Source organism: Narcine bancroftii, chromosome 3 (genome assembly GCF_036971445.1).
Source record: "Narcine bancroftii isolate sNarBan1 chromosome 3, sNarBan1.hap1, whole genome shotgun sequence".
NCBI lineage: Eukaryota > Metazoa > Chordata > Chondrichthyes > Torpediniformes > Narcinidae > Narcine > Narcine bancroftii.
Window position 1 is genome coordinate 87,202,956 of NC_091471.1, and position 27,082 is coordinate 87,230,037.

Genomic DNA, 27,082 nt, shown 5'->3' on the forward strand with positions numbered 1-27,082 from the left:
GGGAGAAAAAATAAATGCAAGATCAGTTTAAATGCCTTGTGTGCATGAATTGTGTTCAGAGAAGTGCTTCAGTCAGAGTATCTTGTTTCAGATGGGTAAATTAGGAGACCAGTAGAAAAATATTTATGAATTTTTACGTGGACAGTTTTTTTTCTGCTCTCATCAGGCTCCAGAATGAACCTGAGTAGTAAAACTATGTTGCTTTTGCTCTGTACCAGCTGATCTCTTTTAGCGACTCTGGACTTCTATACTGTGTCTTACTGTATAATGTATTCTGTACAATGAATGAGCTGCCTAGTTAAATAGCTTGCAAAAGAAACCTGCATCTCAGGACATGTGACGATAAACTTGATTTTTTTTCTCTCCATTGTTGTATAAAATAATTTTTAGTGAAATGTAAAACTTCCTATTTCCACTATTGTTGAACAATTTGACTCTTCACCCGCCTCAGTTCATCTGAAATTGAAGCTTTCACACTTTGATACTTGCTGAGATCATAATGCTTAACTGAGACCAAACTCTGTTCAGCTGTATGCCACCTGACCTACATTGCCTCAGTTTGAAAAGATAGCTGCCTGTTTTGTAATTATTTAACCTGTTTATTGTGTCTCTTCACAGATTGCAACCCAGATCGGAGTATTGATTGCTAAAGTTGCCAGATTAGATTGCCCTCGGAACTGGCCAGAACTGATTCCCACTCTGCTGGAGTCTGTCAGAGTACAGGATGATCTCCGTCAACACAGAGCACTACTAACTTTTTATCATGTCACCAAGACTCTGGCATCCAAAAAACTGGTAGCCGATAAGAAGCTTTTTCAAGAAGTAAGTGCTTTTCTTCTGTCATTGTTAAATGTTTGTATTCATATTCATATTCTTTTCCTGGTAAAGGATATTTCTGACTAATTAAAGTGCAGAGAATATTTTAATTGTGAACTATTTTACTCTCTCTCTCCCTCTCGTGTTCCCTCTTTCTCTCTCTCTCTCTCTTTCTCTTGTTATGTCTCCCTCTTGCGCTCCCTCTCTCTTTCTCCCCCTTGCTTTCTCCAGGCCCTTTTAAGCAAGGAAAATGCCTGACTGTAAAGCCAAGGTTCTTCACCCTTGCGTCTAGAGATTTACCTTTCTGAATGCACCGTGGCCGGCTCGAAGGCTCTGAATCCAACCCTTCTCGGTGGAAGGATAATTGGCGGAGCACTGCACTCCGCTGCCTGGCTTGAATGTACAGCCCACTGCAAGTGGCTGGTAAGGGGCAGGCTGATGCCGTGACCTGTCTCCCCACTCACCCCTCTCCCTCCATGACTCCCTCAAGGCAGGTGCAGCGGGGGCTGACGTGAGCCGTCAGAGTAGTGGGGGCTGACGTGAGCCGTCAGGGCAGCGGGGACTGGCGTGAGCCGTCAGGGCAGCGGGGGCTGGCGTGAGCCGTCAGGGCAGCGGGGGCTGGCGTGAGCCGTCAGGGCAGCGGGGGCTGGCGTGAGCCGTCAGGGCAGTGGGGGCTGGCGTGAGCCGTCAGGGCAGCAGGGTGTGGCGGGAGCTGTCGGGGCAGCCGGTGAGGGCTGTGACAGCCTCACTGGGCCACTTCAGTCTTTGGGCTGCTCTCTGCGGCTCAAAACGCGACAGAACAATGGCTGTCTTCCCTACCCATAATCCTCCACGCAGCTGGAACTGTTCTGGAAAATACAGACCGGTTTTCATTATGTGGGGGATTATGGGTAGGAAAGATGGTCATTGCTCTGCTGTGTATTTATGACGGTTGGCACCACAGCACCAGTCGTCCCGCCTCTACTGGATCCAGAGGGCGCTACAAGGTGCCGCTAAATATGAATGCAGTACAGGAGCAGCCTTTTAGGGCTGCTCTTTGAAAGATGAGTTTTAAGTTTTCCCTCTGTGCTTGTAGCTGGCCTCCAGTTGGAGGCCTGGCATAAAGTGGCCTTCCCTCTCTCTGTAGTAAGTAGGAATTTTCAGCATGTATACATTGGACAATGTGTATGACAATGAACTCATTATCATTAATTAGGTGAAATATCATTATGGATCATTTGTATTGCAAGGAGTCTGCCATTATTTTTGCCTTGTTCTTTTTTACAGGATTACTACAACTTGTAAGTCCTTGTACTGCAGAAGTAGTTCAAAATATATTCCCCATTCATGATATTTTCTATTTCAGTTCAATTTTGTTTTTTTTTGTTCTTTCTAAGCCATAGAAATCCTATGTACTTGTGGCATTGTTCTGACCACATTTTTCTCAGATTCTAGAAATGTTGACTGATGGTTGGTTTTATTCTTTCTGTCTTCACATTAGGTTGAAGACTGGTGTAGGATTTTATAATTATGCATATGACAAAAAAAATGTCTGTTATTCGATGTGGAAAATGTATGTTTTGGCAGAACTGGGAGTTTTGTTTTAACCTACCTCCACTATAATATCCACTTAATATCCAAGCGGTCATTTGAAACATTATTGTACCTGATTGTGATTACATACTTGGAAGCATTGTGTACAATCCTGGTTCCATCAACTAAAGGAAGATTATGGTAGCAATAGAGAGGGTACATCAGGATGTCGTGGGACTGTAATTATAAGGAAGTATTTTATAGGCTGGTCTTATTCTCACTTGGACAAAGAAGGCTGAGGGAATTTATAACTGAGGAGAGACAGACTATTTTTACCCAGGCATGGAAGTTTAAAACAAGATTCCGCTGGTTTCAGGTGAGAGAGAAGCAGTGGCATGACAACTACAAAATGCGTACTTTTAATGTCTTAACCAAGATGATGCTGCTGAAGTCCTTATTATTGAAGAGGTAGTTGATGTGTAGCAGGCAAAATTTTGATGAGGCTAGGCACCAGCAAAACTTGTTATAAGTAAAATAGAAAAGTCACCAGTACTGAATATGATGCATTCTTGGCTGAATAAAGTAGGGATAACAGTTAGTGATCAGACATTAGGATGGTGTGGAATGTACATGTTTGTTATAAATCTTTTAATTATCATTGTGTCTGTAATCACATATTCAAAGCTGCTTCTTTCTGGTAACCTCAGCCTCCTTCCCAATTTATCCTTTAAATAAGCTTTCAGTTTATGATATGCAAACATCGTACCATGAGTTATTCCATATTTCTACTTCAAATGTTTATTGCCCAAAAAACAATTTTCTATTCTTTTGATTCCTTTTCTCTCCCATTCTCTAAAGGAAAGGTTATCTATTGTAAAAGGGATTAGTGGGTTTTGTGTCAATAACAATTTTGGTATTTGGTAATTCGTTTTTTTCCTTTCTAAGTGGATCTTCTTCCATATATTAAGTAAATGATGCAATACTGGTGAACTTTTATATTGCACCAGCTTTTCATCCCACTTATAAAGTATATGTTCCGGTACCTTCTCCCCTATTTTATCTCGTTCTATCTTAGTCCAGTCTGGTTTTTCCCTTGTCTGGTAAAAATCTGATGTGCGGCAGTGTTTAAAAAAAAAGATAAAGGTTGACAAATCTCCGGTTCTGGACAAAGTATTCCCAAGGACACTCAGGGAGTGTCCTAGTGTACAGATAGTGGGGCCATTAACAGAGATATTTAGGATGTCACTGGTCATGGGGGTAGTGCCAGAGGATTGGAGGGTGGCTCATGTTGTTCAGCTGTTTAAGAAAGGGTCCAAATGTAAGCCTGGAAATTATAGACCTGTCAGTCTGACGTCTGTGGTGGGTAAGTTGATGGAAAGTGTTCTGAGGGATGGCATTTACAAATATTTGGAACAACAGGGATTGATAGGTAGTAGTCAGCATGGTTTTATCAGGGGTAGATCATGCTTAACAAACCTTATGTAGTTTTTCAAGGGGGTTACAAAAAAGATTGATGAAGGGAAGGCTGTGGATGTTGTCTATTTAGACTTTAGTAAAGCTTTTGACAAAGTTCCCCACAGGAGGTTAGGAAAAAAGGTGGAGGTATTAGGTATAAATAAGGAGGTAGTGAAATGGATTCAGCAATGGTTGGATGGGAGGCGTCAAAGAGTAGTGGTAGAAAATTGTCAAATTGGAGGCCGGTGACGAGTGGAGTTCCTCAGGGATCAGTCCTGCGTCCACTATTGTTTGTTATATATATTAACGATCTGGAAGAAAGGGTGGTGAATTGGATAAGTAAGTTTGCAGATGATACAAAGATTGGTGGTATTGTGGACAGTGAGGAAGATTACAGTGACTTAAAAAGATATATAGGCAAGCTAGAGGAGTGGGCTGAGAAATGGCTGATGGAATTTAATACAGATAAGTGTGAAATGTTGCATTTTGGAAAGGCAATTCTAAATAGGTCATATACATTGAATGGTAGACAATTGGGGAGTGCAGAGCAACAAAGGGATTTAGGAGTTATGGTAAATAGTACCCTCAAAGTTGATACTCAGGTAGATAGAGTGGTGAAGAAGGCATTTGGAATGTTGGCCTTAATAAATCGGAGTATTGAATTCAAGAGTTGGGATGTTATGATGAAATTGTACAAAGCATTGGTGAGGCCGAATTTGGAATACTGTGTGCAGTTTTGGTCACCAAATTATAGGAAGGATATAAACAAAATAGAGAGAGTGCAGAGAAGGTTCACGAGAATGTTGACAGGATGTCAGGGTTTGAGTTACAGAGAAAGGTTGAGCAGCCTGGGGATTTTTTCTCTGGAGCGTAGAAGATTGAGGGGGGGATTTGATGGAGGTGTTCAAGATTTTAAAAGGGACAGAGAGAGTCAACGTGGATAGGCTTTTTCAATTAAGAGTGGGGGATATTCAAACCAGAGGCCATGGTTTGAGATTGAAGGGGGAAAATTATAAGGGGAACATGAGGGGAAATTTCTTCACGCAAAGGGTGGTTGGGATGTGGAATAAGCTTCTGGCGGAGGTGGTTGAAGCAGGGACGTTATTTACATTTAAGGAAAGACTGGATAATTACATGGAGGGGAGAGGATTGGAGGGGTATGGACCAGGTGCTGGTCAGTGGGACGAGGAGGGTGGGGATTTGTTCTGGTATGGACTAGTAGGGCCAAACTGGCGTGTTCTGTGCTGTATATGGTTATATGGCTCTATAATAATTTTTAAAGTTTGATAAATGCAAACCACTTTGGTTATACCTCTGTTAATTTATCTAATGCTACCCTTGGTTTCCCCCCTTTCCACAAGAATTTCCTTATTCTCTTTAGTTCATTAAAGAATTTTTCTGTTAAGGGAATTGGCAACAATTGAAATAAGTATTGTATCCTTGGGAAAACATTCATTTTAATGCAATTTACCCTCCCTCTCAACATTAGCAGTAAATCTTTCCAATGTTCTAAGTCTTCCTACAATTTCTTTATTGGTGGCTGATAATTTAGTTAGTACAAGTGGCTTAAGTTATTATCTAACCTGATACCTAGGTATCGGATTGCTTGTGCTTGCCATTTAAATTATGATTCTTTTAAAAATTCTGTATAATCCGCGTTACTCATTGGCATCTACACCGATATTCCTTCAGTTTCTTACGTAATTCTTTTATTGATATTTCTGGTTCTGTTAGGTGTACTATGATGTCATCTGCAAATAAGCTGATTTTATACTCCTTCTTTATTTTTATCCCTTTTATTTTCTGTTCTTATCAGTTCTGCCAATGGTTCTATTGCTAAGGCCAACAATGAGGGGGGGATAATGGACATCCCTGTCTAGTTGACCTACTTAATTTAAATTGGCTCGATACATGTCCATTTACTGTTACCTTCGCCAACGGACCATTATACAAAGCTTTAATTCAATTAATATATTTTTCTGGTAAATTGAACCTTTGTAATACTTTAAATAAATAATTCCATTCTACTCTGTCAAAAGGTTATTCTGCTTCTAAAGCAACAGCCACTGTTGGCTTCTTATTTCCTTGAACTGCATGAATTAGATTAATAAATTTTCAGACATTATCCGCCGTTCGTCTTTTCTTAATAAATCCAGTTTGATCTTGTTTTACTATTTTTGGTACACAATCAGCCAATCTGTTTGCTAATAATTTTGCTATTATCTTAAAATCTGAGTTAAGTAGAGATATTGGTCCATATGATGCTGGTGTTAATGGATCCTTCCCCGTCTTTGGTATTACTGTAATTATTGCTGTATGCTAGCTTGAGTTTGTGAGCATCTTTTGAGGGGGAGGACGTGGAGGGGGAGGACGTGGAGGGGGAGGACGTGGAGGGGGAGGGCGTGGAGGGGGAGGGCGTGGAGGGGGAGGACGTGGACCTGTCCTCGGGCCTGCGCAAAGGAGCTTTTAGGTGGAGTGCAGTGCGCGCAGTACTAGCCCCACCCTTTACACCCATGGTTCGTGTGCCGTGGCCAAGCAAGCTGGGACGTGGCAGCGAGGTCCTTGGGTCGTAGGTTTTATATCGGAGTGGCCTTCTCCTATGCAGGTTTCTTACCCGGGCTGGAGGGGCCTGCCTCCCCTCCTAGGTCGGTCCATACTGCCCGGACCGGGGCAAAGTCCAAAGTCCCAAGTCCAAAGCCCGCTGCGCAGCTCAGACGGCAAAGTCCTCCTCAGCGACAAGATCTCCATCCTCAACCGATGGTCAGAACACTTCCAATCTCTTTTCAGTGCCAACTGCTCAGTCCAAGATTCCGCCCTGCTCCAGCTCCCTCAACAGCCCCTAAGGCTAGAGCTGGATGAGGTTCCCACCCTGGATGAGACATATAAGGCAATCGAACAACTGAAAAGTGGCAAAGCAGCAGGTATGGATGGAATCCCCCCAGAAGTCTGGAAGGCTGGCAGCAAAACTCTGCATGCCAAACTGCATGAGTTTTTCAAGCTTTGTTGGGACCAAGGTAAACTGCCTCAGGATCTTCGTGATGCCACCATCATCACCCTGTACAAAAACAAAGGCGAGAAATCAGACTGCTCAAACTACAGGGGAATCACGTTGCTCTCCATTGCAGGCAAAATCTTCGCTAGGATTCTACTAAATAGAATAATACCTAGTGTCGCCGAGAATATTCTCCCAGAATCATAGTGCGGCTTTCGCGCAAACAGAGGAACCACTGACATGGTCTTTGCCCTCAGACAGCTCCAAGAAAAGTGCAGAGAACAAAACAAAGGACTCTACATCACCTTTGTTGACCTCACCAAAGCCTTCGACACCGTGAGCAGGAAAGGGCTTTGGCAAATACTAGAGCGCATCGGATGTCCCCCAAAGTTCCTCAACATGATTATCCAACTGCACGAAAACCAACAAGGTCGGGTCAGATACAGCAATGAGCTCTCTGAACCCTTCTCCATTAACAATGGCGTGAAGCAAGGCTGTGTTCTCGCACCAACCCTCTTTTCAATCTTCTTCAGCATGATGCTGAACCAAGCCATGAAAGACCCCAACAATGAAGACGCTGTTTACATCCGGTACCGCACGGATGGCAGTCTCTTCAATCTGAGGCGCCTGCAAGCTCACACCAAGACACAAGAGAAACTTGTCCGTGAACTACTCTTTGCAGATGATGCCGCTTTAGTTGCCCATACAGAGCCAGCTCTTCAGCGCTTGACGTCCTGCTTTGCGGAAACTGCCAAAATGTTTGGCCTGGAAGTCAGCCTGAAGAAAACTGAGGTCCTCCATCAGCCAGCTCCCCACCATGACTACCAGCCCCCCCCACATCTCCATCGGGCACACAAAACTCAAAACGGTCAACCAGTTTACCTATCTCGGCTGCACCATTTCATCAGATGCAAGGATCGACAATGAGATAGACAACAGACTCGCCAAGGCAAATAGCGCCTTTGGAAGACTACACAAAAGAGTCTGGAAAAACAACCAACTGAAAAACCTCACAAAGATAAGCGTATACAGAGCCGTTGTCATACCCACACTCCTGTTCGGCTCCGAATCATGGGTCCTCTACCGGCACCACCTACGGCTCCTAGAACGCTTCCACCAGCGTTGTCTCCGCTCCATCCTCAACATCCATTGGAGCGCTTACACCCCTAACGTCGAAGTACTCGAGATGGCAGAGGTCGACAGCATCGAGTCCACGCTGCTGAAGATCCAGCTGTGCTGGATGGGTCACGTCTCCAGAATGGAGGACCATCGCCTTCCCAAGATCGTGTTATATGGCGAGCTCTCCACTGGCCACCGTGACAGAGGTGCACCAAAGAAAAGGTACAAGGACTGCCTAAAGAAATCTCTTGGTGCCTGCCACATTGACCATGTGGGCTGATAACGCCTCAAACCGTGCATCTTGGCGCCTCACAGTTTGGCGGGCAGCAACCTCCTTTGAAGAAGACCGCAGAGCCCACCTCACTGACAAAAGGCAAAGGAGGAAAAACCCAACACCCAACCCCAACCAACCAATTTTCCCTTGCAACCGCTGCAATCGTGTCTGCCTGTCCCGCATCGGACTTGTCAGCCACAAACGAGCCTGCAGCTGACGTGGACTTTTTACCCCCTCCATAAATCTTCGTCCGCGAAGCCAAGCCAAAGAAAGATAATTATTGCTGTCTTACATGAATCTGGCAAGTTTTGTGTTTCTTCTATCTGGTTCATTACTTCCAGGAGAGGAGGAATTAATAACTCTTTTTTTTCGAAACTTTATTTATTAATTTTAACATATGAAGAAAGTAAGTAATTCACGTACAAAAAAAATACAAAATAAAGTAATACAAGTACAAAGTAACATAGTTAATACAATACCAATCTCGGCATCTCCCCCTAACAACTAAAAACTAAGACTAAAAAAAACTATTTTTAACCCCTAAACCCCCCCCTCCCCACCCCCACGATGAAGAGTGAAGAATTAATACTATTAGTATAATAAAAAAATAAAAAATATATATCTTTAAAAAAAGATCGATATATATAAAAAACAAAAAAAAATAAGTATTAATTATTAATCCAAAAAATTTTTATTATATAAGAATATATATGAAAAAACAAAAACAAAAAGAACTTAAATGAAAAAAACCAACTAATAATAAAAAACTAAAAAAAGAAAAAAAAAGAAAATAAAGAAAGAAAAAAAGGAAAACATATATATAGAAAAAATATATAATAAATAAAAGTTTTTTTAAAGAAAAACAAATGATTAATTCAAACTTATTTAAATTGTATATAATCAATAAATGGGGTCGACTTTAACTCATAAAAAGACATCTTATCTTGTATAGAAAAAGATATTCTTTCCATAACCAAACAAAACTTCATCTCTGAATACCACCTATCTAAAGACAATACATTTCTATCCTTCCAAGTAATCGCTATACATTTCTTTGCCACTGCCAGCACTAAGTAAATAAAAGAGATCTGGTAATTATCTAATTCTAAATCAATCAACGGTTGCATATTCCCTACTAAAAATATATCAGGGTCTAATACAATATGAAGATTATATAGATTATTAAATACAGATTGAATACCTTTCCAAAATTGTTGTAACCGATCACACAACCAAACAGCATGTAAAAAAGTACCAGAAACCTGATCACAACGAAAACAAAGATCTGACTTACTAAAACCAATTTTTTAAAATTTTTCGGGTGTTAAATATAATTGATGTATAAAACTATAATTAATCATCGCCAATCTAGCATTAATCAATTTTCGAACACTATTACGGCAGATTTCAGACCAATCTTCTTCAGTTATTGTTAAACTTAAATCTTTTTCCCATTTCATTTTATCTTTATCCCAATCTATTTTACTTTCACTTTCCAACAAAATACGATACAAACCTGATATATAACCCTTTTTTGGAAATGAGAGCACATATTTCTCAAAATCAGTTTCAGACAGTAAATTCATTTGACGACTGCATACCTGTTTTACAAAAGATCTTAACTGATAATACACAAATATAGAATAACCACTTATATCAAATCTCTTTTGCAATTCTACAAAAGAACAAAAATGACCTTCTAAAAAACAGTCAGATAAATTATGTATTCCTTTCTCCTCCCATTGTTTCAAAATAGTATTAGATACCGTGAAAGGAACAAGTTGATTATTATATAATGGTAATCTTCCCGACCACTTATTTTTCAATCCCATTTTATGTAATTTACTTGTCCATAAATTCATTAAATGTTTCAATATTGGTACATCATAAGTTCATAACAAATTTTTATTCCATCGAAATAAAAATTCATTCGAAAATTTTTCAGAAATAACTGCCAATTCTATCTGTGCCCAAGTAGGTGTATCTTGTGTGGCCATTAATGCGCTAAGAAATCTAAATTGAGCTGCTTCATAATAAAATTGAAAGTTAGGTAGCCGTAACCCTCCAAATTGAAAATCCCACATCAATTTTTTCAACGCCACCCTAGGAAATTTTCCTTTCCACAAAAAATCCCTAATTACTTTATATAAATCTTTAAAAAATCTTTTTTGTAAACAACAAGGAATTGATTGAAATAAATATTGTATACGAGGAAAAATATTCATTTTTATAGTATTAATTCTTCCTAATAAACCCAAAGGTAAATCTTTCCATTTATCTAAATCTGCCTTAAAGGAAGATAATTAAGTGAATATAAATTTTGGTAGTCAGTATTAACATTAATTCCCAAATATTTAATTTGTTCCGTCCACTTCAAATTCGTAATATTTCTAAACATTGAATAATCATCTTTACTAATTGATAAAATTTCACTTTTAGTCCAATTAACCTTATAACCAGATAATTGACCATAAATCTCTAAGGAATCTTAAAGTGCTGGCAGAGAAACATCAGGATCCACCAAATACAGCAAAACGTCAACCGCAAATAAATTTATTTTATAATCTTCATTCAAGACTCTCATACCTTTGATACTATCATTCTGACGTATTAATTGTGCTAGAGGTTCAATAACTAAAGCAAAAAAGGTGGGTGATAATGGATATCCTTGTCTAGTAGATCTTGTTAAATGAAAGGATTCTGAAAGCAAACCATTAGTAACAACTAATGTTACTAATTATTGGATAACTTTCCAAAGGTAATTAAGAAATCTAAGATGGGGATACATATGGCTAATATGATGATTTAATCCTACACAGAAAGACTTTTCTTTTTATTCTTCTCGACATAATTCTTTTTCAAGACTTGATTATTTTTTAATTTCGGCACATTTACAGGATAAGGTTATATCTGTGGATTATAAGGCAAGGTTAGTCTCAGACCATTCATTGTTATTACTGGAATATCAAAGTTCTCAAGTTACACAACATACTTTAAGAAGGAGATTTAATACTATGTTACTACAAAAGCCAGAATTTATTGTTTATTTGAGAAAACAAATTGAGGATTTCATTGCTAATAATGTTCACTCTGTTTCTGATCAGTTTGTTTTGTGGGACGCAATGAAAGCTTTTTTACGAGATCAAATTATCAGTTATGCATCCAAACTGAAGAAAGAGAGAGTTAGAGAAACTGAGGATTTGGAGAAGAAAATAACAATCTGTGAAAAAGAATTTCAAAAGAAAGCTACTGAATTCCAAAAGATCCAATTAACTAATTTAAAGTTGAAGTATAATAAGTTACAGTCATATCGATTTGAATGTCTGTTGAATCGTTCAAAAAATAAATTTTATGAATGGGGTGAGAAAGCTCATAAAGTATTAGCTTGGCAATTAAAAAAAGAACAGTTATCTAGGATTATACCAGCTATTAGAAATAAATCGGGTATTACTTTTAGTCAAAAAGAAATTAATGATGAATTTTGTAATTTTTACAAAAAACTTTATTTGACTGAATGTAAAGAGATAAAATAAGATGCAATAGACTCTTTTTTGAAAAATATTAATTTACCACAGTTATCTCAAGAAGACAGACAAGAGTTAGATAAACCTTTTACGGATAGTGAAATTGAAATGGCTATAAAAGATATGCCAAATGGAAAAGCTCCTGGTGGAGATGGTTTTTCTATTGAGTTTTACAAGACTTTTTATGTTGATATATCTTCCTTATTTAAGAATGTAATACAACAACTTTATGATACTTTTCAATTACCTGAGTCCTGTTCTAATGCTATAATTACAGTTATATCAAAAAAAGATAAAGATCCCTTACAGGTAGCTTCTTACCGTCCTATATCTTTTTTAAATGTAGACTATAAAATAGTGACTAAAGTTATGGCTAATAGGTTGGCTCAGTATTTACCAAAGATAATACATTGTGATCAAACAGGTTTTATAAAAAAAATAGGTATGCTTCCGATAATATTCTACGATTAATTACTTTGATAAATAGATCTAAATCTCAGAAGAATTATCCAATGGTGGTTTCATTGGATGCAGAAAAGGCATTTGATAGAGTAGAATGGAAGTTTTTATTTAAAGTACTTGAAAAGTTTTCGTTTGGTCTCTCATTTATTGGTATGATTAGGGCTCTGTAGAATTAATAACTCTTTAAATGTTTTATAGAATTCTATTGGGAATCCATCCTCTTCTGGCGTTTTATTGTTCGGCGGCTTTTTTAATATATCCTGTACTTCCTCTATTTCAAATGGTTTTATCAGTTTGTTTTGTTCTTCTTCTTGCAATTTCAGCAGTTCAATTTTAGTTAAAAACTCTTCTATTTTATCATCTTTCCCCTCGTTCTCAGTTTGGTATAATTGTTCATAAAATTCCTTAAAGTTTTCATTAATCTCTATTGGATTAAATGTAATTTATTTGTCCTTTTTCCTTGATGCAAATACAGTTCTTTTAGCTTGTTCTGCTTTTAAGTTGCTAGACAAATATTTTGTGTTTTTTCTCCCAGTTCATAATACTTTTGCTTTATTTTCATTATGTTCATACAAGGTGGAGATGTTTGTAATATTTCGTATTTTATTTTTTTGTCCGCCAATTCTCTCTTTTTCGTTATATCATCCCTTTTTACTAGTTCCTTTTCTGTACTTACTATCTCCCTTTCCAATTGCTCTATTTCCCGATTGTAGTCCTTTTTCATCTTAGTTACGTAACTTATTATCTGCCCTCTAATGAAGGCTTTCATTGCGTCCCATAATATAAATATTTCTTTCACTGATTCAGTGTTTATTGCAAAATATGTTTTAATTGGGCATTCAATAAACTCTCTAAATTCCTGCTTTTTAAGTAGCATGGAGTTTAACCTCCATCTATATGTTCTTGGTGGGCTGTCCTCCAGTTCTATTGCTAATAACAGGGATGAATGATCAGATAGTAATCTAGCTTTATACTCAGTTTTCCTAACTCTCCCTTAAATATAGGCCGACAACAAAAACATATCAATCCTTGAGTATGTTTTACGCCTAACGAATAATATGAATATTCCATCTCTCTCGGGTGCTGCGTCATCCATATATCCATAAGTTTCATTTCCTGCATTGATTTAACCATAAATTTGGCTACTTTATTCTTTTTGCTGTCTTTTGTCCAGTTTTATCCAGCATTGGATCCAAATTAAGGTTAAAATCCCCTCCTATCAATATATTTCCTTGTGTATCTACAATCTTCAAAAAAATATCCTGCATAACCTTTTGATCTTTCTCATGAGGTGCATATATATTGAGCAAATTCCAACATTCTGAGTATATCTGACACTTTATCATTACATACCTCTCTGCTTGATCTATTATTTCCTTCTCTATTTTGATTGGTACATTTTTATTAATTAATATGGCTACACCTCTAGCTTTTGAATTATATGATGCTGCCGCTACGTGCCCTACCCAGTCTCTCTTTAATTTGTTATGTTCCACTTCAGTTAGATGTGTTTGCTGCACAAATGCTATATCTATTTTTTCTTTTTTCAGTAAATTTAATAGCCTCTTCCTTTTAATTTGGTTATGTATTCCATTAATGTTTATAGTCATATAGTTCAACATGGCCATATTATATCTTGTTTACACCTCATTTCCACTTCCTCACCACCACCATCCCCCTTTTTCCCATTTTCATTTCTCAGTTTTCCCTTTTTAAACTCAATGTATGACAACACATTTAAAACATAAAATACTCCAACAATTCCCACACGCAATATTACCTTAACCCCAAATACCCCCTCCTCTCTGAGTTGCCCCTTATCCCTTGACAGGCAAGCACATCTCTCCTTTCCATTTGATTTGCAATCTTGTTTGCAAGCGTCAACTGATTTCACAGTGATGGTTATTCTCTCCCCTCCAAACCCTCCCTCCAGAAAACACTTTTTTACACATATAACAAAGCTCTCCCTTTTTTTTCCTTTTACTTCCTTTCTTCCCTTCTCTTTTCCCTCTTTAGTTCTTTACATATACATTGTTTTTGCATCTTTTTATATACTTTATTACCGTTCTTCATTCTTATTACATCTCTTCATCTCTCCTTCTTTCCTGCAAATGCTCTGTGAATTCTTGTGCTTCCTCCGGATCCGAGAACAGTCTGCTTTGCTCCCCGGGTATAAATATTTTAAGCATAGCTGGAGTCTTAACATGAATTTATAACCTTTTTTCCATAGGATTAATTTTGCTGTATTACACTCCTTCCTCTTCTTTAAGAGTTCAAAACTTATGTCTGGGTAAAAAAATATTTTTTGACCCTTGTATTCCAATGGTTTATTATCTTCTCTAATTTTATTTCTTGCCCGCTCCAGTATATTTTCTCTTGCCGTATATCTCAAAAATTTTACTAAGATGGATCTTGGTTTTTGATGTGTCTGTGGTTTTTGGAGCTAGTGCTCTGTATGCCCTTTTGTGCAGAAGGTCAGATTTATAACCCCAGATTATGCCCTGAGCATACTTGCCCTCAAACCAAATACTCATTTAAAACTCAAGTGACAGGGTATAATTTTCCTCTAGTTTTACATTAGCCAAACTGCTATATTCAGGTGTTGAATCTGCTCAGATTTTGAACAGGTATAGCTATAGATTCCCTTCATTTCATTGGAAAGGAGCTGCTCTGGCAGGGATAAGTTTGGGAAATTTAAGTTTTGTGTTAACTTACTTGTTTTATATTTATTTAATTGAGGGAAAATATATTAAATTGATTTAGTTAAGTAATTTAACATTTAAAATTTGTGTTATTTGAAATATTTGTTTCAGAGTCAAGCAGCAGGACAGTGAGGGAGCTGCAGAATTGGTGGCTTACATGTGCTGAAAAGGAATGTCCTGTGGGCTGGAAGTGGCTTCCAGTTACTATTACTTTTGTTTCTGCAGTGGGGAACTATTGAAGATTAAAATTTGAGATCAAATTAAAAATTTGGAGATTTAGTACAACATAGATTTGTTAAAAAGCATCATAAAGTCATAAGACCCAGAAGACATAGGAGCAGAAATGGGCCTTTCAGCCCATCAAGCTTGAGGATTGTTTGTAATGATGGACAAAAAATGTATTTCAATACTTTTAATCAGGACTGTGCAGCAATCCCAAATCTGGTTTTGAACAGTGGGAGGAAAGTGGTGCACCTGGAGGAAATCCATTTGGACACTGGGAGAATGTACAAATTCTTTACAGACAGCACCAAAGCCTTCTTCCCATAACCTTTGATACCTTGGCTAATCAAAAACCTATTTTCAATCTCTGCCTTAAATATATCCAATGACCTGGTCTCCACAATGGCCTGTGGCAACAAATTTCACCCTCTGGCTGAAGAAATGTCTCCACATTTCTGTTCTAAGCAGACACCCTTCAATCCTGAAGTTATGTGCTCTTGTCCGACTCTTCTATCTTGGGAAACAAGTTTTTCACATCTACTCTGTCCATGCCTTTCAACATTCAAAATGTTTCATTGAGATTATCCCTCATTCTCCTAAATTCCAACAAGTACAGGCCAAGAGCTGTCAAATGCTCCTCATGTGATAATCCTTTCATTCCCAGAATTGCCCTTGTGAACCTCCTCTGAATCCTTTCCAACGTCAGCACACTTTTCTAAAATGAGGAGCACAAAACTGTTCACAAAACTCCAATAAGGTTTCACCAGTGCCTTGTAAAACCTCGACATCACATCCCTGTCTTTGTATTCTATTTCTTTTGAAATGAATGCTAGCATTGCATTTGCCTTCTTCACCACTGTCTCAACATACAAATACCTTGAATAAAATCTTAATGTACACACAATTGCTTATGTCCCAAATATTATGGTGCCCTAAAATGAGGGGACTATGTACAAAAAGTGTGGTAATTTCTACATGATCAAAGCAAAGTGTACATTAAAACCCTTTAATAAAACTAGAATGTGCATTTTAATCACGTGTGCTGTTTGATTACAAATTTAAAGCTGTGGGGCATGGGCAAATAAAGGAAAGAAGTCTCTGTCTCAAACATGGAGGGCAATATAGATTGGCTGCGAAATGGATAAAAAGAGAACAGATTAAATTTATTGCTGGGAAACCTGAAGATTGCATTTAGATGAGAAGAACAAGAAGCAATATTGAGGATACAATTCTAAAAGACCTACAAGTTCAGAGCTAGGGGTAGAGATATGACCTTTTGGAAGTGGCATGGCGGATTGAAAAAGGGGCTAGTGAAGTATATGCTTCCCTTGGCTTTATAAATAGAATTTATGAAGTAGAATTTGAGAGGAAGTAGTAACAGCATAGTTAAACTCTGCCAGTCATAGACTTGCAAGATCTAGTCCTATTACAGCATTTCTCGAATAAAAATTTAAGAACAATGAAGGGCAAGAAAAGGTATTTCAATCCATTATTGTCATCTCCAGCATTTCAGTTGCAGTGTCTTTTGTAAAGCTGTGCACTCTGGTTTTGTGTTCTAAAAATGATCACATTTCAATCAAGAACTTTGTTTCTCCATAGCTAAATACTTTGAAGTTGTGAAATTTCATTATCTTGATAACTACCTTGGCTAACTGTCAAATTCTATGTTTGACAGTAAAATTCTTTGAAATGGTGAAGAGTAGAACAATAACACAGAAATTGTGGGGAGTGCTTGGAATTTTTTAAATCATTGTTAACATTTCCTCCAGTTTTTTTTTAAAACTATAATTGTCTTTGATTTACTTCAATAGTCTTATTTCTGGTACATTCTGTTTGGGCACAGCTTTTCTAATTTGTCATTAATGAGATAAAGTAGGACCTGTATGACGATACATGCTAAATGCCATTCTTGTATGGATCTCCACCATTAACTTTTGACATGTAAACCTTTGCCTGTAGTTTTTTTTTAAAAAAGTGGTAATTTTCCTCATACCTCCATTTGCATAGTAAGAAATAATAAACTCAAGAGATTTATTTTATTTATTGCAGTTGGCATCTGGAATCTACAGCTTTGTTTGCTCCCTGTGGAATCACCATGCTGACAGTTTTTTACAGCAGATTTGTATTGGAGAAACTGCTGCTATCAATTCATTAGAAAGAACATTGCTTTCATTGAAAGGTATTTTTTTGTCAGTAAAAATCTTAAATCAAATGTTTGCATGTATTTATAACTGCTTTAAAAGGTTTTAATGGTTTAAGAGAGTTGTTTTATTATATAGAGTTCCTTTGGAATATCAACTCAAGTTGTTATGAGCTTCCCAACTATTAATTGAGATTGTAGGACTTGTTTAATTTTTGTAATAGTGGAAATGCAGTCCAAAGTTGGTGGAAAAAATTTAAAGGAATGGAGCAAAAAATATTCTATCTTTAAAAGTATTTGTCTGAACAAGTTTATGACGGAATTGTTTTTGACAACTTGTTTGCTGGGATTCTAAGAAATTTTCTACCCAACCATAGAAATTTAAGAGATGTAATACATGATTACAAAAATGGATTTGAATCACGATTCAGGTGTAGATATCAATAATAGCTGACTCCTATGATTTAGGAAGATGTACACAATAGCCCCACTAGTGAGACTTATCTGGGATGAGTGCTTTTAAACAATCATTTCACCAATGCAAATTCATCTCCAGTGTGCTTTCTGATATGTAACTGCCATCGTCTTATAGAGATGGATCAAGTGAAATGCTTCATAAATACTGAAGAACCTAAAAATTTGTCTCTCTCATACATTAATATGATAAAACTCATTTTTTCCACTTTCCCTTGCCCTTGGAAATTAAATCAGTTTTTATACCTTATCCAACAATATATATGAAACTTCCAATTAATTTTATCTTTAAGCCTGATCTCTTTTCTACTTTACATTATTCTTTCACTTTTAACAAATCTGTGGAAAAATTCTTGCTGTATGGGCACTAATTTTGAACTTGTATTGAACCATGAGTCATTAAACATCTTACCCATGAGGCTTTATAAAAAATGACCTTTTTTTGAGTTTCAAATTATGACCAAGGTTAGGTGGTCAGCTAGTGAAGCCAAGCCTTTAGTGAACATCAGTTAATAGAGATTTGAATTACTGTGGGTTTTCAATTGTAATGATGGTTTTGGAAAAATTACAAATCCTATAATATGGGTGATGAAATCTTCAGTTATTTAATTAATAAAATTTTGAGACTGATTGTAGAGGAATAAACAGTCTTTGAATGTTAAGTAAAGGTAATTATATTACAGGTAACAGTACAAGAGGTTTTTGGGAAGATAAACAATAAATTGAACAGACGGATTTTATAGAAGTGCTAAGCTTGCAATAAATATCTGTGATCTTTTGTAATTGTTATCTAAATTACGAACAGAGAAAGGAGTCAAAACTGTTCCATCATTCAAAAAAAAATCTGTCTTAATTTGGTGGGAATTTGTCTTCATTAATTTCTTTCCCATGCCCATCCTCTTCCTCTGAATCTGAATCCAAAGTATTTTTAAAATTTCTTCTTACTGTTATTCTATCATCTTTAATGTGTCCAAATTATTTCTGACTACACTTTTATCCCGTTAATATTTTGATTTTAAAAAAAAAAATTCTCAGCAATGTTCTTCTTTAACTTTTGTGATTTTTTTTTCATTGTAATTTAGTCAGGAGGATTTGTGAAAACCTGATTTTTATGTATTTTTCTCATTGCTTTATGCTATAATTTTTTTGTCAAAACTTGCCCCTTTTGTGTCCAAAATGCTACTTTTATCACTTTAAACTCAATTTCAAATACTTCACTGCAGTGCAGCAGTGATGCATTAATTGATTAATGTATCTTTACTGTGTCTCAATAAATTTGAGGAGAAAATTAACTTGAACATGCTGAAATAATTCTCAACATTTCTGACAAATGCTTGTCTGGGTAACTTAATTGTCATTAGTTAAAAATCCTTATTAAAAGGACAGCCACTTATCTTTTTTTTCCAGTTTACTACTCCCACCACAACGTAGAAACACAACTGCCATTACTTCCTTAAATTCTTTCCTATTTATTAATTTTCCACTATTTGCTACCTTTAAAATTTTACAAAAAGCTAAGTTTAATTTCAGGTCTTGACTGACGTGAAGTTTTATCTCAGTAACGTACAATCTACCCTTGATGTTGAATTCCCCCACTCCACATCCTGAAAGATTAAACATTTTTTTTTGCTTTTACTACGTGGGTAAGTATAAATATGGCCATTCATGTTTAAAGGTCTGTGCTTGCAATTTGTAAGTCTTTTTCAGTAGCACCTTATTAAAGAGTAAGGGTATCTGTGGGTTAGATGCATTATGACCTGGAAGATTCCAACCAACCTGAACACTACTTGAACCTGTAATGAATACACATTCCTACATGGCCATTGGAACACCTTCGTAAGTACCTATTGGGGCAGGAATGGTTCATTGTGATGCCTTTCCTCATTTCCTTAAGAATAGCTCTAAATTGATTGCTCACATTATTATTCTCTTTTCCTGCCCACTTTGGACTGTCTCCAGCTCTAATATCCACCATCATATAACCATATAACTTATATAACCATATAACAGTTTATGGCACGGAAACAGGCCATCTAGGCCCTACAAGTCCACGCCAGTTTATTCAAACAACTCCGCTAGCTCCCCCTGCCTATTGTTGACTTTTATACTCTGATTTTACTTTTAATTCTTGGCTAAATACATTTATTTTAAATTACTCTGATAAATAAATGAATAACGTCAAATATACATTAAGCACCATTTTCCACTAATAGTTCTAGGCCTACATTTTGATTACTAAAACTTCAAATAGCTTGTTTTAGTTCATATATAATTCAGACACACTTATATATGAGCAATTTTAACATCTAGTTACTTTGTGCTGAATAAAGGCATAAAGAATCATTTTGTTCTACTTAAAAGATGGAGAAATTATTGTGCCATGTAAGAATTAAATTCAGCTGTAGTACAATGAGAGGTTGCTCATGGCACACTTTAACTCCAGCCTTCCGGCCACCCTTGACGCATTCCAGTTTGCATAGTACAGAATACTGAAACAGGTCCACAGAAGATGCCATCTTTCTGGCCTAACACTCAGCCCTAGGACACCTGGACAACGAGGACTCCTACATCGAAAGATTATTTATTAACTACATCTCTGCTTTTATCACAAAAATTCAAATAAACTAATCCCCAAGTTACATGATCTTGGTCTCAGCCCTGCCTTTTCTGTAAATGAATTCATAACTTTCTAGCATATGACCGTCACCCCTTAATAATTTCCACAGGTTCACCATTAAAAGCATCCTATAATAGTCCATCACTGTGTGGTATAGAAACTGCTCTGCCGACGATCAAAAGATATGGTAGAAGGTTGTGGACTTGGCACTTCTGCCATTCTCTTTGTTGGCTTCCATCATTCACTCTTGCTGCTTTGGAAAAGCAGCCAACTTAATAAAAGGCTTAACCCACCCAAACCCCACCCCCCCCCCCCCTCCCCCCCAACTCCTGTCAGGAAGAAGATTCACCATATTCAAGGGTGGTTTCTTTCCCACCATTAAAACTCCAGAATTAACCCAAAATGGCAGTTATGTGGCCTTTACTCCATACCAATTGATCTCTCACTGAAATCAGAATCATGAAATTCAGTGTTTTGTCACAGCATCATAGAGCAAACATTCGTATTATAACTATCTTACAAAATTACTATAAATAAATAAAAAAGTAGTAGTGCATGAAAAGTAAGACAGTGTCTTTGGTTCAATGTTTATTAGGAATCTGATGGCAGTGGGGAAGAAGTTGTCCTTGTGCTGTTGAGTGCTCATCTTTAGGCCCTTGTACCTTTTTTCCGATTGTAGCAGAGTGAAGAGAACATGGCCTGGGTGGTGGGGGTCTTTGAGGGTAGAGGCTGCTTTTTTAAGACAGCGTCTCATGTAGATATCCTCGATGGAGTGAAGTCTGGTGTCTGAGATGTCATAGGCCAAGTTAACAACCCTCTGGAATTTATTCTTGTCCTGAGAGTTGGCGCCTCCATACCAGGCAGTGATGTAACCAGCCGGAATGCTCTCCACGGTACACCTTAGAAGCTTTTGAGAGTTTTCGGTGACATACTGAATCTCCTCAGACACCTCACAAAGTACTGCCGCTGGTGAGCCTTCTTTGTGATTGCATGAACATGGAGGCTCCAGAACAGTTCCTCTGAGTTGTTGCCACCCAGAAATTTGAAGTTCTTGATCCTCTCCACTACTGAGTCCTCAATGAGGACTGGGACATATTCCCCTGACTTCCTTCTGAAGTCCACAACCATCTCCATGGTTTTGCTAACGTTGAGCACAAGGTTGTTGTTGTGCCATTTAACAAGCTGATTTATCTCTTTCCTATACGCTTCCTCATTGCCGTTTGTGATTCTGCCAACAACTGTGGTGTCATCAGCAAACTTGCAGATAGCATTGGGATTGTGCCTGGCTACACAGTCATGGGTGTATAATGAGTAGAGCAGTTGGCCAAGCTGCCATTCTTGGAATGCCCCTGTATTGAGGAAGAGATATTGTTTCCAATTCGTACTGACTGTGGTCTTCCAATGAGAAAGTCAACAATCCAGTTGCAGGGTGGGATATAGAGGCCTAGAGTTTATAGCTTCTTACCAGCACTGAGGGAATAATGGTATTGAAGGCTGAGATGTAGTCAATAAAGAACAGCTGGAATGTGAATTGCTGTTTTCGAGGTGATCCAGAGCTGAATGGAGAGGCAATGATATTGCATCTGCTATGGATTGATTGAGACGATAGGCGAATTGCAGTGGATCCAGATCTTTGCTTAGGTATGAGTTAATTCTGCCCATGACCGGTCTCTCAAAGCATTAGATTGCAGTAAAAGTTGGTGCTATTGGGCAGTAGTTGTTGAGGCAGTTCAAACTCTTCTTGGGTACCAGGATGATTGATCTCCTTTTGAAGCAGGTGGGAAACTCTGACTGTAGCAAAGAGAGGTTGAAAATGTCCATGAACATTCCGGCTAGTTGGTTGGCACAGATTTTCAGTACCCTGCCGGATACTCCATCAGGGCCTGATGCCTTGCGAGGGTTTGCCCTCATGAATGATATTCTGACGTCACCCTGTGAGACAGATAACTCAACATTTGTACTATGTATGAGATGTCTAATTGCCTCCCACACAATCTCTCACTGCATTTTCAGTACATATGACAATAAACCTGAACTTGAAACTTGCTGAAACAGTTGAAGATGGTACCATGGGCACTGACCTGAGGAACTTTATAGTGATGACTTTGGGTAGGGATGATTGATTGGCAACAAGGGTGACCATTTTGTAATCCAGTAAAAATTCAGTTTTTGGGTGTTTTCCCCATTGATGCTAATTGTTTTACCTGGGTTCCTTGAGGCTACTCTTGGTCAAATGCTCATGATGTCAAGGGCACTCTCTTTCACCTCACCTCAGAAATTCTGTGATTTGGTCCATGTTTGTACAAAAATTGGTATGTGATCTGGAGTCAAGTTGTCATGTTACAATCCAAACTGAGCAGGTTATTAACATGTACCAGTTCATCACACTGCCAATAGGAGCTCATGTCGCTTTTCTGATGATTGAATATCATCTGATTAGGTGATAATCAGCCAAATTGGATTTCTCCTACTTTTTGTGAACAAGATGAACTTGCCAAATTTCCTCATTGCCTAATAGATGCAAATGTTTAAATGTACTGGAATGGGTAGATAAAGGTTCAGCTGGTCCTGCATCATAGGTTTTCAGTGCTAAAGCCGGGATATTGTTAGGTTTGGTTAACTTTGGAACATTCAGTACTACAGATGTTTATTGGTATATCCTGATGTGAATTAAATTGGTTGGCTTCTGTAATGGTGGCGATCTCAGGAGGAAGTTGACATGGATTATCCATATATTCTTGAATGTAAAAAATGCCTCCTTGGGTTTCAGTTGCCTGTGGTTTTCAGTTGTTTGTAATTAGTCAGTTGCAGCAATATTTTTCAGGGTCAAAATAATTGTTCAGTCGGTGAGAATTGGAAGAGCAAATTTGTAGAGAGATAGCAGAAAGTTGCAAGAAACACAAGATTGTGGTAGTAAGGGATTTTAACTTTCCACATATTAACTAGCACTCCCATGCTGTAAAAGGGCTGGATGGGTGAGAGTATGTCAAATGTGTCAGGAAAGTTTCCTTAATTTTTATGAGGGTCCCAACTAGAAAGAGTGTTACACTGGATCTCCTATTAGGGAAAGATATAGGACAGCTCAGTGTTAGGAAACATTTTGGATCTAATGATTGTAATGCAATTAGTTTCAAGATAATTATATAGAGGGATAGGTCTAGATTTCTGGTTGAAATTCTAAATTGGAGAAAGGCCAATTTTGATGGTATCAGGAAGGATCTGGATTTTTAAGATGTTAACAAGAAAAAGGAGGTGTGCAACAAGTATAAACAGGAAGGAACAATTGAGATATTTGGGGAGTATAAGATATGGGAGAAAGCATTTAAGAAAGAAATCAGGAGGCCTATAAAAAGGCATGAAGTGGCTCTGGCAGATACGGTAAAGGCAACTCCCATGTGCTTATCCAAATACATTAAGAGCAAAAGGATAACAAGGGACAAAATCAGTCCTCTTGAAGATCAGAGTGGTCATCTATGCATGGAACCAAAAGAGATGAGGGAGATCTTTAATGAACATTTTGCATCTGTATTTACTCAGGAGACACTGAGTCTATAGAAGTGAGGAAACATTGGAATGGACTCTATACAGAATACAGAAGAGGAAGTGCTTGGTGTCTTGAGACAAATAAGGGTGGATAAATCACCAGGGCCTGACAAGATGCTCTTGGATAAACATTGGTCTTATGGGGAAGCCAGAGAATGGTAATATTGTAGACGGTTGCCTCTAACTGGAAGTCTGTGACCTGTGGTGTGCCTCAAGGGTCCATTGTTCTTGTCATTTTTATCAATGATCAGGATGATAATGTGGTCATTTGGATCAGCAGATTTGCAGATGACACCAAAAGTGGGGGTGCAATGGAAAGTGAGGAAGGCTTTCAAAGTTTGCAGCAAGATCTGGACCAGGTGGGGAAATGGGCTGAAAAATGGCAGATGAAATTTTATGCAGACCGGTGAGAGGTGTGTCATTTTGTGAGGACAAAACAGGTTTGGACTATGGCGTGTAGTAGAAAAGAGGGATCTGGGAAAACCGATACATAATTCCTTCAAAGTGACATCACAGGTAGCTAGAAAACATTTGGCATATTAGCCTTCATAAGGAGATTCAAATGTTATTTTGAAGTTGTATGAGACATTGGTGAGGCCAAAATCAGCTATGATCACAATGAATAACAAGACTGGCTTAACGTGCCAATCTTCTTGTTTTGTAATATAACATGTTAACAACTCGACTGTATCTCATTTTATGTATTTTTTTCCCCTTCTAGTTCTTCGCAAGCTAACAGTGCATGGGTTTATGGAACCTCATAAAAATTTAGAAGTAATGGTATGTTATTTTCGCATGATTTTGTTTCATTGTTGAAATTTATTAGGGTACTTTTATTGCCCTGAATTTTTGCCTTTTATGAATGGAGTCTATCAACATATTGGCAAAAGAGTATCAAAAGATCAGCAGGTTAGTTCATTTATATTAATATACTTAAACTGTTTAATTAAATGAAACCCTACATTTGATGTGCTTGTTTTTGAGAAAGGAAAGCAGTCTTGTAAAATAAAGAAAATGTCCACAATTGTCACTGACAAGAGTTGCGCAGGTCTTCTGCTGACCTTGAGATAGGTGTACCCACTGGCCACACTGTTTCTTTGATCATGCTCATAGGCATTATCTTCATCTATGATGCTGGGTACAACCAATTTTTGTTAAACAAAACATAAAAAAATTATTCACACATTTACCGGTAACCAATTCTTTCCATTTATTTCATCTTGTGTTTCACTTGAGTCAAGCTGAAAAGGCACATTTCTCAGTCCAATAATTGGGAAAGCTGTGGAAGTGTATGTCGTTTTGGACATCATGGGAAGTTGACTGATGCTATGTGGGGCATCTAGTGGCACAAGTGACACAGCTGGGATGCCTGCCTGTCTTCACTCATTACCAGCTCTAGATTTGTGGATCATGAAAGAAGTATGGATAAATCTGACAAGCATTAGGACTTTGGTAAAACTTCTACAGTCTACATCATTGTTTTCACTTCACTTCAAATGCCCTTTGCATTTATTCCGAAAACCGTCATATGAAATTCAACAACAGAAATCCAGCCCTTAATGTTTCTTCAAAGGATGAATGATTTGTGTTAAATTTCACAAATTCAAAATGTAAAAGCAAGTTCATAACTTTGAAATCTTTTCAAAATGTTTTCTAGTATTCTGTCGCCAGTCAATTTAAAAATGAAGCTGTCAATAAAAGGTTGGAATATTCCAAAGTTGTGATTTGAAAGCTGCACAAGTGAGAATTGACTGGCATGTTAGACTTGTTACTTATCAGTATTAATTTCTGGAATTTATTCTTCCCCTCACAATTTTTATAGGAATTTCTGAATACAGTGTTTGAGAGGTTAAAACAATTTCTGGAATGTCGTAAGTATATTTATTTTATTATGGAGAATTGGACCTATCTTTAATGCCTAATGGGAAAGTTTTAAATGGGTCCTGAGGGACGCTTTTTCATAAAGAGTGTGGTGGGTGCATTATGTTATAGAGTCATAATGAATGGAAACATGCTGCTTACCTATACCAACTAAGATGTCTTGTTGAGCTTGTCCCATTTGCTGGAGGAAATGGTAGAGGCAGGTATAGGTATGACATTTAAAAAAACAAATCTGGACAGTTACAATGAAAGGTTTAGAGGAGCATGGGCAAAATGCAGGCAAATGGGATTAGCTCAGGTTGGCACCTTGGTTTACATGGATGAGTTTGACCAAAGGGCCTTCTTCCCTGCTCCATGTCTGATAATCTACAAATATTGGAGAATTTTACTTTGGAAGCTTTTTTTGGTAGAATGAAAATGTTTAATAATGAGATAAATTGTTTTAAAAAATTATAATTGTTAATATTTTTGTTACTAACAAAATATAAAATGCATGACAAAAGTTCACTTTTTATGTTAATTTTCTTTAAACTCATGTTGTTATCATCATTCCCTTGAAATTTCTGCTTGCTGCTTTGAAACAATTAAATTTGGAACACAATTGTCTGATGTTAAAATAAAGCTTAAATTTAACTTGAATTAAATATTGTAAAAGATGTGTTTTATTCCATATGTCTAAATATTTCTTGAACTTTGAGAAATGGATAGATAATCTAATTATATGTCATGGCTACTTTTGAAACTTTTATATTTCAAACAAATTATTACGAGTCACTGTTTGGCTAAAGGCTGACAAATTCCTACATTTTGATTCTGGAGAACTAAAGAAAGTGGCTCTGAAAGTAGTGGATGCATTGATGGTAATTTTTCTAAATCTTTAGGATCTCTATATTGAAAAGTAGCAAGTGTAATACCACTATTTATAAAAGGAAGGAGAGAAAAAAAATGCAGGTGGGCATTACCTCATGCCTGCCTACCCTTTGCATTCCTGCCACTCAAATTGGTTGGTTTGTGTTAGCAGATAGTATTCATCATGCACCAAATTTTCTGATTGAAATATAGAGGGGTTGCAACATGACTCGTTTTGTTACCCAATGTTGGCCCACTGGAAACCAAACACAGCGCAGACAATCCCTGCATTATGGCCATTTGGCTAATGGAAATTTGCCCCTACAGAAATCACTAACCAGAAATTGAGATGTGAAATAAAATTTGCTTGCATGGAATTTATGTGAAGGGTGGGAGAAGGGGTGTGGTGGGGGGGAGAACTATTTTTTTTAAAATATAATTTCTAGTCACGCATGTAGACAATGTGGTTTTGCATTAGGGAGAGGCAGTAGGAAAGAAAT

At 37.4% G+C, this 27,082-nt stretch overlaps 1 protein-coding gene across 6 annotated transcripts in view; it reads left to right on the forward strand.

Moving 5' to 3' along the window:
* The window catches only part of ipo11 (importin 11), a 433,130-nt gene that overhangs the window by 46,620 nt on the left and 359,428 nt on the right, over positions 1-27,082 (forward strand). For all 6 annotated transcript variants that reach the window (XR_011353505.1, XR_011353506.1, XM_069924487.1 and 3 more), the window contains 4 exons: positions 619-822; positions 17,128-17,257; positions 24,574-24,632; positions 25,675-25,723. Coding sequence is in view for 4 of the 6 variants with exons in the window: in XM_069924487.1 (XP_069780588.1) it covers positions 619-822; positions 17,128-17,257; positions 24,574-24,632; positions 25,675-25,723 (442 nt within the window). In the remaining 2 variants the exon portion in view is untranslated. The remainder of the gene's footprint in view (positions 1-618; positions 823-17,127; positions 17,258-24,573; positions 24,633-25,674; positions 25,724-27,082) is intronic.